Genomic DNA, 14,397 nt, shown 5'->3' on the forward strand with positions numbered 1-14,397 from the left:
TTAAAAATTATTTACTTGTGTTGTAGAGGTGAAAGTCTGAACTAGAAACTTTCCAAAATAGATGATCTCAACTTTGTCTGAAGTAGTTTCAATTCTTCCACTAATTCATGCCACTTTTAGAAATTACTTAACTTTTTCTTTGCCTCATTGTATTATGGCCTAACTAGCTTATATAACTGAAGTTGAAGGAGACACAAGAAAGTGAATGATCTGCATGTTTGGTGCAAATAATTTATGGTCTTTGTTTTCACATATGCAGATTTGAAAACCATTATATTTAAAATTTTACTGTACAAAAGTAAACAAAACAGTACATAGTATATAGTCCTCATGAGGTAAGGCCATTGGCCAAGTTTTTAATTTTTATTTTTACTTTTTTTATGGTTAAGACTAAACTAAATGTTAAATTTTGCCTCAGATTTTATAGTTAGGAATCTAGGAATGGCTTCATTTGCCGGGTGCATCTCCGTAATTAAACTGTGAGTTCCTTTAGGAGAGACATTGTATCTTTTAACGCAACTACCTAAGTTTCTAGAATATTTTCAAAGTACGCTTTGTTAGATAAACGAACTTCCTTGAAAGTTGTCAGGCTAGAAGCCTTTCGGGCAGTCAAGACCACATCTCCCAGAATGCCATGCTCCCCTTGCGCCCCAGGTCTGAGGCGGGAACGTCCCAGCGACCATCGCGCCTGATGGAGACTACAATTCCCAGTGCCACCCAGGGGCTCCGGAAACCTTGTCAAACAGAACCTGTTGCCATAGCATCCGGGTCTGGACCAACCAATCAAGGCGCCCCTACCGAGTAGAGGCGGGCCATTCGTATCTCCGACCAACCGGAGGCCTTTTTGTTGTGGAGCGTGACCGGAGGAGGCGGGAGTTCGGGACCGGCGCCTTCTCCTTGCTTCTCGGGGTCGTGGCCTTGCTCCCGCCGTGCAAGGGAAGAGTTCGGGCGTGTCCACGCGCGTGTGTGCGCGTGGGGCCTGAAGTGCTCGTGCGTCCAGCTAGGTCTCTGTGGGGGTAGAAGCAGCAGGAGCCATGGGCGGGACCTCCAGCACCCGCCGGGTCACCTTCGAGGCGGACGAGAATGAGAACATCACCGTGGTGAAGGGCATCCGGGTGAGTGACAGTGGGCGGGCAGAGGGCCAGCACCCGGACTCGGACCCCAAACCTCCGATCTTCCCGGGACTCGCTCAGCCTGGTTTCCCCCGTCCCGGCCCCCAGTGTTGTCCGGCCCGAAGCCGAGTTCTCTGCAAAGAAGCTTGAAGTTTCAAGACTTGGGACATTCATTCAGAGATATTTCCTGGTTGTGTGCTAAGTGCTGAGCACTGTGCTGGAGGGGGTTGCGGGGGTGGGGGGGGAATGCCACGTTGAATTAAACCGTCCAGGGGCTCACAGGCTAGATTTGACTCTTGCTCACGAGTAGTGGGACTTTATTTGAAACCCCTGTCTTCCCTTCTGTGAAATGGGGCTTGTCTTACACCCCGTGGGTTCAGGACCCCAACTCTCGTGTTGCACTGCCCCCGTTACCTTTCTCAAGCTGAATTGGCTTTGAGGAGACCTTTATCTGCTCTCAGTCGTTTGGTGCCCTCCCTGTGATACCAACCCGTTGCCGCACGCTCGCACACCCCATAGACTTCTGACCTGCCTGGGGTGACTTCTCCCTTCTTCGCTTTCACTTGGTACCTCCTCTTTCCCTCTGTGGCCAGCCGCCTAAGTTTTGGGCTAGACCCAGTTGCTTCAGCACAAGTGCCTGCCAGCCTGACAGGGCCTGAGACAGGTTTGCAATTTTTCAGACCGCTGGGAGTCATACAATCAGTTCTCAACCAGACGTCGCAGAGGAATTTTTAATGTTCCCGCACGTGCTTGACACATAAACTGACAGCTTGAATTTTCTCTAAGGTGTCAGCACACCAGCACTAACTTCATTAACACACTCGCTGCTGCACCTGAATTTGGATCCTCTTTTTTTTTTTTTTTGAAAGTATGCCTGAACCTAGTAAATAAAGCGATTTCACTTCTGAACGTTTTATAATATCTTTCATTTTTCTTCCTCTGTAATTACACCGCCAGCACAAGTAAATGAAATGTATCAATTATTTTTAGCATGTTATCAGGAAATAAAATTTCTTAAGTATTTACAATGTTTACAAACTTTTTACTGTGAGACTGTTACCTTGAGAAGAATTTATTAAAGTTTTCTTTATAGAAACTCAGACTGTTGAACTCAGTTTTTGGTCTGTGACCACCATTTCTTTATATTAATTAATGATAGTGCCACATTTTGTAATAGAATGTCTGAGGCTGCCTTGCATTGTTGTGGTTTAGTTGGTACTCTTTGGAGTAAAATAAAAACTACTATAAACTCTGAGTTTTATGCAGAGATTTGTTTAATCTTGCTTGAGGCTTTGATTGTTCCATACCAGAGAGTGAAAAAGAAGAGTAAGAGGAAACAAAATAAATTTTGGGTGAGAAAACATTGGCCAGAAGAATGTATAAATCATTATTCTCATGCTCTAGTACAGACACAGTGATGAGAGCAAACTAAATTAAAAGAAAATTTGGCCACAGCACAGAGGTTAATATCAAATATTAGGTAAGGTTAAATAGGGTAAGTATGATGATAGGGGTGTATAATAGACTAAAATGGAGAGATTGTTTAAAAAACTTTTTCTAAACTTTTTAAATAAAAGAAGCTGTGTCTTTTGGCTGCTCAGCTTGACAGCTGTATTCTATTTTTTTTTCCTTTCTCACAGAGCGCACTTTATTTATAATAATCCAAGCACACACCATGCTCCTTTTGACCTCTACGCTTTACTTTTCTTCAGGATCTACCCTTCGCCTGGAGTGCCCTTGCAGTGTTCTCCCAGTTGCTTCAAATCCTTCTTTTTCAAGGACAGTTTGCATCATTCCGAGCTTTGGTTTTCTCATCTGCAAAATGATGGGGCTTGAGTACATGTCTAAGATCTCTGAGCTTTTCAAGTTCTGAAATTCTGTGAGTCTAGTGGCATTATAAATTTCTTGTAGCCATAGTCAACCCATCGCATTTTCCTCTAAAAATGGCACGCTCTTGAATTGTTGAGTATTCGGGGGTCATTCTGAGTTCTTTGAGGTCACGGTCAAAAGAGCATCAGTCAGAGTTAAACAGACCTCGGTTTTAAGTCTCAGACTAGGCATTTATTAGCCTGTGGCTTTGGACAAGTCACTTTTTTATATTTGGTAAGAAGTTGAGGTAAGGTATTTAAAATATGGGGCACATTGTGGATTTTCTAAAAGCAGCCATTTTTGTAAGGTTCCATCACATCTAATATTTGAAGATTCTTTGGAGGTGCTGTGTAGTATAGTGGAGAGAGCACTTGCTTTGGAACCAGGCAGACCTGGGTTTAGTCCTAGCTCTGCCTCTCACTAGGCTCTGTGGCCCTGGACAAGTCACTTTTGACTGTGTTTCTTTGTTTAGTATGTCTGCATACTGTAGCCTGCTTGAAATACTTATGTATCAAGCACTACTGGTGAGAAAGTTGACAATGTATATAGGCATTTAGTATTTTGACAGTGTTTACTACTTATATGAGTAATAGCTATTATTAGAGCTGTTCAAGGGAATGGATATATAAAATTATATTGAACTTAAAAATTAGAGCATGTTGTGTTCTCACGGCATACCTAAAGATGTGGACGGGGAAATAGGAGTCCTGAGTTCTGCAGCTGATCGTCTATGTGATTTTTTTCTTTAGGCATTTTGTATATTTTTTCAGCTGATTTCTGTATTTTTCTTAGCTCGAAAGAGTCATCTTGTTTCCCTGTGAGGCACCGGGAAGGATAAGCAACAATCTCAGTATCATAAGTGAGTTACTGGTTTTAGCTCAGTTGATTAAAACATGGTGCCGACGAGGTCCACGCTTCAATGTTGAACTGCAGATAGGTAGTTCAACTTGGCTGAAGAAAACATTCCAAATTTGCCCAATGTCTAATGTTTATGTCCTCACTCGTAAGAAATGAGAGCATAGGAGCGATTCATGGACTCAGTCACTGCTGGAAAACCAATTCTGCATTCCACTGATAAGGATAGTAATTTCATCTTCATTTATCTTAATATAGGAAGTGTTGCACTTAGGAAACAATATCAGGCTTTCAGTAACTAGGCTGTGTTTATTGATAATGTTTGTCTAGATTTTTCTTGCTGAGGTCCTCAATGGCTAGCAATTAAAGGACCTACTTACAATTTTAAATTTAAAGTTTATTCTCACCTACGACATGTTATTTTCATGGTATTTATAGGGTCTTGTTTATTTCCTTTATCCTTAGCGATTGATAGCTTTCCCCCCACTTGCATAAAATCACCCATAATCTTATACCTTATTTCAACTTCTAATCTGAAACAACTCATGGTTGGATGAAAGGCCACCTTCTTTCCTTGCCTTCCTCTCCAAGTCTAAAATAATTTCTAGGGATAGAAAGACCAAGCATTTTCATTACTCATATTACATGTGCTTAATAGGATTTTTCTGAGCACCTGCTGTGCCTGCTCGGAAGGCATGCTTACCACTCAGTCTTCCACTGGTTTATCTGAAACATCAAAGCTTTGAGTGAACTCTTCCAGAGCAAATGTCAGCTTCAATGAGTATCATTTTCAAAGTAATATTTATCGTGCTTTCCAGGCATAAATGAGTCTCTGCAACTGGCCTTGAAGTTGCAAGCTGAAATTCATGGGAGCCATACATGTGGTAGTGTGAATACTCACATGGAACACAACTAATGCTTTGGGGAGGTATTGGCAGTTGGGAGCCTCTAACTGAAAAGATTATTTAACGTGAGATGTTGTTGAGGATTCTGGAGAGTGTATATTAGCAAAGGCAACAAGTCCAGTCAGTCATGGGGAGTGTGGACGGATGTTGTCTAGGTAATTCAGCTAACTGGTGGATGATTGGTACCTTTGCAGTTTAGCATCTGTGACTCTCTTGGGCAGAGTACCCTGTTAAACTTTCTAGGACTTTTCTTTTTAAAGCTTTCTAAGATTTTATGCAGGTAGTAGAAGTTCATTTCCACTAATGACAAATGCAAAGAAATGTTTGTGGCAAATTACAAACATAAGCTAAAAATTACTGTATTTATCTGTGTATCTCTCCCTCCCTTGCCATGCCCTTAAGTGTTTAGGAGTAACAGCTTCTAAATAAAAATGGCAGTTTTTGGAGCCTGTGTCTTAAAATGGTAATTGAACAAAAAGCAAACCAGTGCTCTCACAGAAAATGACCTACGTGGAAGGAAGACCGAGCGAGAAAAATGGGTCTGACTCCTTTAATCTTTTGGATAAGATGCATCTGGAAGAGATGAGAAAAACTATTATGGAGGTGAGGGTGTGATTTATTTGTCTCATGTGGTTGCAAACTTTACCTCTTGGAGAAGGGTAACTTAGGAGCTCCCCTCCTTTTACTCCGTTCCTTGGAAGTGGAAATACTTTGTCCATCTCACACAGCCTCCTGTTTCTGAAAATACTGGATTCTAGATTGGTGAGTGGTGTATTTGTCCTCATTTTATTTTATTATTATTACTTTTTAATGTTTATTTATTTTTGAGAGAGACAGAGAGAGAGAGAGAGAGAGAGAGGCAGAGCGTGAGCAGGGGAGGGGCAGAGAGAGAGGGAGACACAGAATCTGAAGCAGGCTCCAGGCTCCAAGCTGTCAGCACAGAGCCCGATGCGGGGCTCGAACTCAGGAACCGTGAGATCATGACCCGAACCGAAGTTGGACGCTTAGCTGTCTGAGCCACCGGGGAGCCCCTATCTGTGCTCATTTTAGATAAGACCAGTCAAGGTGGGTGGGAAGATTTGAGTTCCACAGCGAACCCTGTAGGATGTGATACACCTCTTTTCCTCCTCTCTGGAGCACATGTTGGTGTGGTGAGTGGTTCAGAGCTTCAGAAGCCCCATTTACATAAATTTGTCTTTAGCATCAGTAGAGAATAGGGCAGATAATCAAAGTCAGTGGATGGAATTCTGCGATGTTGGCAGGCCCTTCTCTAAGTCATCTGTCATGTTAGAACAGTGGTTCTTTTAGTTCACAGATTATTGTAAATCTGTGAGCTATAGATTCTGCCTAGAACACTGCAACAAGCAGAGAGTTGCATACAGCTGAGGAATTAATCCACGGGCCCCTGAGTCCAGGGACCTCCGGGCATGACTCCAGTGTGTGTGTGTGTGTGTGTGTGTGTGTGTGTGTGTGTGTGTGTGTGTGTGTGTGTGTGTGTGTCAGAGAGAGAGTTTGCCATTGTTTGCTGCAAATACTTTTTGTAGATTGCACATGGTATTTGCCTTGCTGGGGAGTAAGTACAGAGAGGTCTAGAAAGCAGGTATAGTAGCTATAGATCTTTAAATAGGACAGAAGCTTTTCTAAAAGAAGTACCCTGTTTAAGGGAAGATGTTTCCTGAAGTAGCTGCTTCTCTTACAGAGGGCTGCTTATCCAGCTCTTGCAGAAGCTTATGTTCTACCTCTGATCCCTTTTGGGTCTGTTCACATCACAAAGAAGAGTTGTTCTAAAGCTACAGATTGCGGGTGTAACCCTGACATATCAACTGCTTCACGAGTACCCCGGTTCCCAGAGGAGATGAGGGGAGGGTGCAGGTATGAACCCATTTCTGCACCTGGAAGGTCAGCTCAGCTTGTGTTCACTGGAAATACAGAGGATAACACAGCATGGCAATTGCCTTGTATCAGCGTAGCTGAGAACGGCCTGGGGTAGGGTGAATCATGCTTGGAGTACGCAGAGTTGCAACCATAGGCTGCTGTGGATGTGCCTTTGGAAGGGCCTAAGGATCCACTGACAAAGATTTTAAGAACAAAACAGAGAGGTTGATGCCCAACACAACTTTACGATGTGTTTATCAACTCAAAAGATGAATTGTGCTGCTTTGGACATGACATGCTTATACACGTACTGAAATACAATCAAAGACCACATTGGGGAATGTTTGGAATTGATGTAAGAATTTGACATTAAGTAGCAAGTTTTGAGGCATCAGATAAGCCACAAAAATAAATAAAAAGACTTAGCGATCAGGCTGAAAGAGACAGTACACTTTACCCAAAGAGCATGCATGGGTAGGGACAAATGAGAACTTTATGTAATCGTTTTAGGACTTAGGCAGCTGCCACTGGCAATAGCTGTAGCCCTGGTCTTCATGCACCGGGTAGCCGAGGAGCTCAGCCCAAGCTCTGATGAGCTGGTGGATGAACATGATGACAGAATCAGTCCAAGTCCCCATGGCTGGAGCCGTATTGCTGGTAAAGTTTTACCAAGTATGTGTGTAGGTAATCCTCCCTAAAACTCTGGGCGTAGGCCTTCTTCAGTTTCAGATGAGGAAAATGAGGCCCCTGGAGAGGACTTCCTTAGGATTGTATAGCCAGGAGGTGGCCCGTGCTTTTTCCTCTATTTGGGTCAGCCTTTAGTTTTACTCTAAAGGGATAATACTTTTGAAGCTGCTTTAGTCACTGGAAGAACTTTCTGTCGTATTCATTTTGAAAGTAGCAATAGGTAATGGTAATGTATGAATTTGGATGAGAAATGGACGAAGTGATATTTAGAAGAAAGGGTAGCCTGTGCCCAATACAGGTGCAGGTTTATAGCTAACACTTGGTTTTTAGCAAACACATTCACTTTCTGATTGTGTAGGATATATATTTAGTGTAGTTGTAGTTCTTTGGCCTGAGCAATAGAAATATAAATTAACATATAAAATTACGTGTGTATATAATTTATGTCAAAATAACCTTAGGTGATTGGCTTTAAACACAAATTATGTTAAATATGTAACATACCATATATGATGTATAATAGTGTATGATATGTGATATATATGTAACATATTATGGCATACTAATTTAAACAGTCTATAAATATACGTAATGTGTAGCATATTACATTATATATTGAATGAGCTTTATATACTTTTATCAGTTAAAATAGTTTTAAGATTCTAAAACTTAGGCTCATTTTACCTCCTTAAGAGGAAGTGAATTTATTTTGTCACATAGGATCGTAGGGGTGTATTGTTTAACAGAGAAAGCACTGGCCTAGAGATTGGGGGGTTACCGCTTATCCTGATGCTACCAGAAACTGGATGTTACTCAGGATTATAGTCAGTCAGTCTTAAAGGGTTTTCCCCTAAGATGTATCTCAGCTTTGCAGATGAGTTTCAACAGCAACGTCAGTGGCTGTCAGTTGTTACAAAAGATGCAAGTGGCCCTGACATCTTCAAATAGAAAGTCCCTTGACATTGTCCTTTCTAACTTCGATTTCTCTTCCAAGAGCCTTGGGATTTTCCTCCAAAGATGCCAGCTTTTGAGCTGTAGTCTTTCCCTTACCTGTCTCCCCCTGCATTCCGGTTTGGGTCCTGAGATACAAGTAACTGCTCAGGTACAAACTGTTTTGTTCACTGATGTCTTGCAGGGAACATTTGGTGAATGATTCCATAGTATACAGGAGCACACAGTTCTGTTGAAAGGAAAATACTTGTTTTGTCTTTGGAGATTTGTGCAAGGTATCGTGGGGGCACAAATAAGGGTAGCCCTTGGGTAAGCAGAGTTGGAATGGAGTGGGGAACTGATTTGGTCAGAGAAGGCTGTGGGATGTTTGAACTGGATTTTGAAAGGTGATTCCCTCCCCCAGGGCCAGGGGAGAAGGCAGTAGAGCCATGTGTAAAGGCAAAGCAATGGCATCAAATAAGTAGCCAGTATGGAGGTGGGGAAACAAGGTATGAAGTATTAAGGGAAAGGCTGTGGAAATTGAGGTTGGAGAGTTAGGCCATGACCAAATGATGAGGAAGTCTTGGGTGCTGTGCAGAAGAATTTGGACTTTTCTGTCAACAGAAGGTATGAAGGAGTTGAAGCAGGGAGTTACCACAATCAGATTTGTGTTTTAGGAAGGTTATTGATGGTGCCATGAATTAGGGCAGGGGAATTGGGACGGGAGAAGGAATGTTGCAATAAGTAGATATTTAGCGGTTGAAGAATTCATGGCTCAGAGGACGAGGGAGAACGAAGAGTCAGGACAAGTCCTTTGTTCTGATTCAGAAAGTTGGATGGAGGTGGTGTCATTAATGAGATTAGGAAAGCAAGAAGATGGAGAGATTTTGGCAAATATGAATTCAATTTAGGAGATGTTGGGTTTGAGGGGCTTGTGGTCTGTCCAAGAGGAGGTGTTCATTAGGCAGTTCAATGTATAGGTTTAGGTTTTGGGACATGAAGGATTTAGAATCTATTAATTCATCAACACAGTTATCAAGGGAGTGGATGAGATTGCCAACAAGAGCTTTGAGAGTGAGAAGTGAATAAAGGCAAGGGAGGGTACGTGGACCTCTGGCATCTAAGGGTAGGTGAGAAGGGGAAGCCTGCCAAACAAATAAGATGTGGCCAGAGCTCTAGGGCTGTCAGGATGGTGGGTGGTCAGAAAGGCCACTGGAGACATTTCCAGAAGAGGAGAGTGACCGCAGGTGTTAGAAGCTAAAGGGAAGCCATGTAAGTTAGTTGTATAAATATAAACACAAAAGATTATTTGGTCATTGGTGACTTTTACAAGAGTACCACTGTACTGGGTTATAAGCTGGATGGTGGTGAGTCAAGGACGTGGAAGTTGGAAGGAGGTCTTTGCGGATAGAGGAGGGGGATCACCCAGTTACACAACTCACAAACCTGGCTGTTCTGATGACTTCTGCTTCACTTCCATGGCTAGTCAGACACCAGGTCTGGCAATAAAGCGGGGTACCTGAGTGGGACCTTGAGACTCAGACTTCCTGGGTTTGATTCTGGCTCCATTACTGATAAAATATAAAATCCAGGCAAGTTATTTAGTCTGGCTGGGCTTCACATTCTCACCTATACAGTGGAGAAGTGTCTGTCTCATATGATAGGTGAGGATTAAATGAGGAAAGTGTTTTTAGTGTAATGCCTGGCACATAATAAGCACTCAGTGAATGTTAGCTATTTTAATCCTAAATATCTTTGAATGTGTTCCTTTTGGAGGGCTAATAATTTTTTTTAAACAACTTTATTGTGTATTTCACGTATTATAAAATTCACCTGTTTTCTGTACACAGCACTTTCTAGTAAATTTACCAAGTTGTGCAACTATCAGCGCAAACCAGTTTTTTTTTTAATTTTTAATTTTTTAAAAATTATATTTATTTTGAAAGAGAGAGAGGGAGAGAGAGAATCCCCAGCAGGCTCTGCAGTGCAGAGCCTGATGCGGGTCTTGATCTCCCAAACCATGAGATCATGTCCTGAGTTGAAGTTGGACATTTAACCGACTGAGCCACCCAAGTGCCCCAGCATGATCCAGTTTAAAAGAAAAATTTTTTTTATTTTTGAGACAGAGAGAGACAGAGCATGAACAGGGGAGGGGCAGAGAGAGAGGGAGACACAGAATCGGAAGCAGGCTCCAGGCTCCGAGCTGTCAGCACAGAGCCCGATGCGGGGCTCGAACTCACAGACTGTGAGACCATGGCTTGAACTGAAGTCGGACGTTTAACCAACTGAGCCACCTGGGCGCCCCAGCACAATCCAGTTTTAAAACATTGTCATCACCCCAGTAAGATCTGTTGTGTTCATTTATAGTTAATCCCCATTCCTACTCTAGCCGTAAGCATCTATTTCTCTACTTTCTATCTAGGCAGAGTTGCCTTTTTCTGGGCATTTCACATAAATGAAATTATATAATATGTGGCCTTTTGTATCTGGCTTTCTTCCCTTAATTGTTGTTTTGATCTATCCATATTGTAGCATGTGGCAGAACTTCACTTCTTTTTACTGCTGAATTGAATTCCATCGTATGGATACATAATGTTTTGTTTATCCGTTTGCCTGCAGACGGACATTTGCGTGGTTCCGCTCTTGCTATATTATGACTGATGCTGCTGTGAACATCCCTGCACAAATCTTTGTGTGGACATATGCTTAATAGCTTCTTAATTGGTCCTTTAGCTTCCTTCAGGGGACTTCCTGCTTCTGTTCTTGTCCCCCTCCAATCTGTTCTCTACGCAGTGGCTAGAGTGATCTTTCTAAAATGTAAGTCTGATCTTGTCATTACCCTGCTTAAAACCCTTTGATTGTGCCCAGTTGCCCTCAGGATTAAGTTCAAACTGTTTCACTTCATGGGTTTGCTAGGACTCTTCAGAATCCAAAATCTTACTTTCCTGTCCACCTTCTCTCGCTGTGCCCTCTCCCCAGTTTCGTGCTTCAGCCATTCTTCATTCATTCACATATTGTTTCAGTCATTTCTTTAGCCATTCACTCAATTAACCAGGCTTATTGAGGCTCTGGGGATATGATAGGACATCCAAATGCTAGCTTTCATGGAACTTCCTTTCTAGTGTAAAAGGCAGGCAAACAATGCATCAGATAGTGGTAAGTGCAATAAAGAAAATAAAAAGAATGGTACAATAGTAATTCAGGGACTGATGACTCTCAGACCTTCCAGGCCTGAGTGTTCCTCAGAGCCTCTGCCTTACTGCCAACTGTCTACTTGTTATCTGCACTTAACATCTGATGGTGGCAAGCCCTGTTTCTCATCTATACCGCCATGTGTTTCCCTCTTCTTGGAGTACTGTTATCCCCTTCTCTTCCTAACACCTGCTTATCTTTCCCAGTCCCGGCCCCATGCCCAAAGCCTGGCTAGATGTCCTGTCCATTATGCCTTCTATATACTTCCATTCTAGGCCAGCTGACATAGGCAATGCTCTTCCTGTTATATTTAAATGCCTGATGATTGTTTCCTCTAACCCACTTTATGCAACTTGATGACTGTTGAATACCCCAAGTCTAGCCTGGTTCCTGGCACAGGATAGCTGCGTAATAGAATCTGTTGAAAGAGCAGTTGTTTGTGATTAGCCTGAACAGGAGGGATGGAGGGACACCATTTCCTTTGAGACTGGAAGGAAGGAAGGAACTAAGACCTGTTGCTTGCATAAATTAATTTGTAGGATTAGGGGAGGAAAGTCAAAGGCGTTTTCTCGGCTTACGTTTTCTCAGAGATGAATTTAGTGCACTGTATAAAATGAGGACAGGAGGTATTTATAATGCGCAATTAGCAGTGCATTAGAAGAAATAAAGTAGCGCTGTAGGGTGCATCTTGATATCTTAAAACTTTTCTTCCTTGCTTTTAGTTTTATAGCTATTAGCTTTCTTTAGGCCATTTGTTACACATATTGATATGGATGACTAAATTGCTTGGGTGCTATTGTACTGTTTTCTTTCTTTCCTTTTTTTTTTTTATAATTGATTTTATTTTGATGTTGCCTTTTCAGCTTTCAGAAAATGTGATTGATCGTATGAAGGAAACCTCCCCATCTGGTTCGAAGTCTCAGCGGTATTCTGGCGCTTATGGTGCCTCAGGTATTTCAGAATTTTAATTTTAGAATTTTTAGTAGAAAAATTATAAGCGATAAAAGTTTACTTGGTAGTCAACTTCTTCTACACTCCTCTGTGTCTATTGTTATTTGGGTGTTCGGCTTTTTATATACAATGTTAGAAATCAGTACCAGGGTTTCTTTTAAGACATTTTGCACTAAAAGGAGAATGAATCTACTTGCAAAACAGTCTTGGGAACAATTTTTTTTTCTCAGCCAGCTTCTGAACCCTTTATTAAGTTTTGGCAGGTTACTTCATAATATCTGTATAAAATGGATTACTTGTAGGAATATTAGAGATTTAGGAATAAACATTTATAATAAAATATTGAACTTAGAACATATCGACTTACTGTTTCCAAATTGTGAATATCCCTAATGCTTTCATTTTCCAGTAGACTTCTTCTAAGTTTATAAACAGTTTATTTCTTCTCAGTCTTAATTATTGATGAAAACAAGATGTTAAATGAAATCTACAGATGATTATTAAGCCTCAATGTATTTGTGGATCCTGTGGAATAAGAGACTCTTTCTCTTTTCTTTGCTCTCCCCATCCCATCCGTTTCTTCATCCAACAGATAGTTAATTGAGCACCTGCTATGTGTGTGGTACTGTTCTTGTGCTACTCAGTGTGATGGATGGACACTCTGTTTATTCGGAAAATGGCAATGGGAAAATAATCAAGATGGTTAATCTTGGACTAAGTAGTTTCTGTATTTATTAGAAAGGGTATCGTGTGGCAAATCTGCCTCCAGACTGAGATACACTGAGAAAGATGAAATGCTGCCCAGATGCTATTCACTTGGGCATAGTCTTGACCTTCTTAGCAATCATTAGTTATACCATGAATTGAGCTTCTGATAACGTTTTTTAAAGCAGAGGGTAAGAGATGAGTAAGAAATAGTTGAGTAAGAAATAATGAATAAGTAATAGTTCTTGCTGTTAATGAATCTTCTTGTTTAGTGGGAGCATTAAGAGGGGTTCACAGTTCATTAACATTAGGAAGTGACCACTCCCTCCTTGCCAGAAACCCTTTCTTTGGCTTCTGGACCACACACACTCCTGGTTTTCTTCCCACCTCTTCAGCCTAGTTGTCTTTGCTGATTTCCGCTAAGTAATTTCCCCCAATTCAGTGGCTTTTGAATCATAATACAGATGCCCGTGACTCCCATAATTGTATCACTAGCTCTGACTTCTCTCCTTGAAACAAAACTTACACAATGCCTACTTGAAGTCTCTGCTTACAGATCTTCAATGTAACATATCCAAAGTAAGCCTCTTTGATCTTCCCCAGCCTTGCTTTTCTCCATCTTTCCCAGTAAATGGCACAGGTGGTCAAGCCCTAAACCTGGGCCCCATGCTATCCTTACTCCTTACTTTGGGCCATTAGCCAGTCTCGTCCCATCCATCTCTGCAACACATGGGAATGTGACCCTTTCACATCTGTCTCTTCTGCTGTAGCACCGACCTAGACAACCAGTGCCTCTCACCTTGCCGTCTGAGAGCCTCTTAACTGGTTCCCTATTTCCTCTCTTGTCCCTTTACACTTTGCCATGCACACAGAAGCCTTAGCAATCTCAAAAAAACATTGATCAGTCCAGGTCACATCCCAGTGGTGGCTCTCCATGGTACACGGAATATAAATTGAACTGCTTTCCTTGGCCTCTGAGGCACACCATGACTGGACCCTTTCTGTTTTTCATCTCATCATTTATCATTTCCTACCATCCTTCTTTTACTTGTGTCCGGTGACTGCCATCTCCTCCAGAAGGTAAGCTCCAGGGACATGGTCCCTTGTCTTTTCACAACTGAATTCCCAGCTTCTAGGATAGTTCCTAGTGCTTAAGTGTTGAATTAATTTAGGGTGATCCCATTATCCATTTTGAAAGTAGCTACTTGTGACCGTTTTGGAATATAATTCTATAAATTTAATTCAGGTGGCATTTACTTTATTGACTGTCCACTATTGTGCAAATAATTAAGCTAGTTGTTTTGAGAGGACACACA

General features: G+C 41.7%; 1 protein-coding gene across 3 annotated transcripts in view; it reads left to right on the top strand.

Moving 5' to 3' along the window:
- The first annotated feature begins 856 nt into the window (after positions 1-856).
- Positions 857-14,397, top strand: part of CHCHD3 (coiled-coil-helix-coiled-coil-helix domain containing 3) — a 278,785-nt gene continuing 265,244 nt past the window's right edge. For all 3 annotated transcript variants that reach the window (XM_053218065.1, XM_015073046.3, XM_053218066.1), the window contains exons 1-2: positions 857-1,115; positions 12,289-12,376. In XM_053218065.1, the coding sequence (XP_053074040.1) occupies positions 1,035-1,115; positions 12,289-12,376 (169 nt within the window). In that variant the 5' untranslated portion in view covers positions 857-1,034. The remainder of the gene's footprint in view (positions 1,116-12,288; positions 12,377-14,397) is intronic.

The sequence above is a fragment of the Acinonyx jubatus genome, chromosome A2, assembly GCF_027475565.1.
Source record: "Acinonyx jubatus isolate Ajub_Pintada_27869175 chromosome A2, VMU_Ajub_asm_v1.0, whole genome shotgun sequence".
Lineage (NCBI taxonomy): Eukaryota > Metazoa > Chordata > Mammalia > Carnivora > Felidae > Acinonyx > Acinonyx jubatus.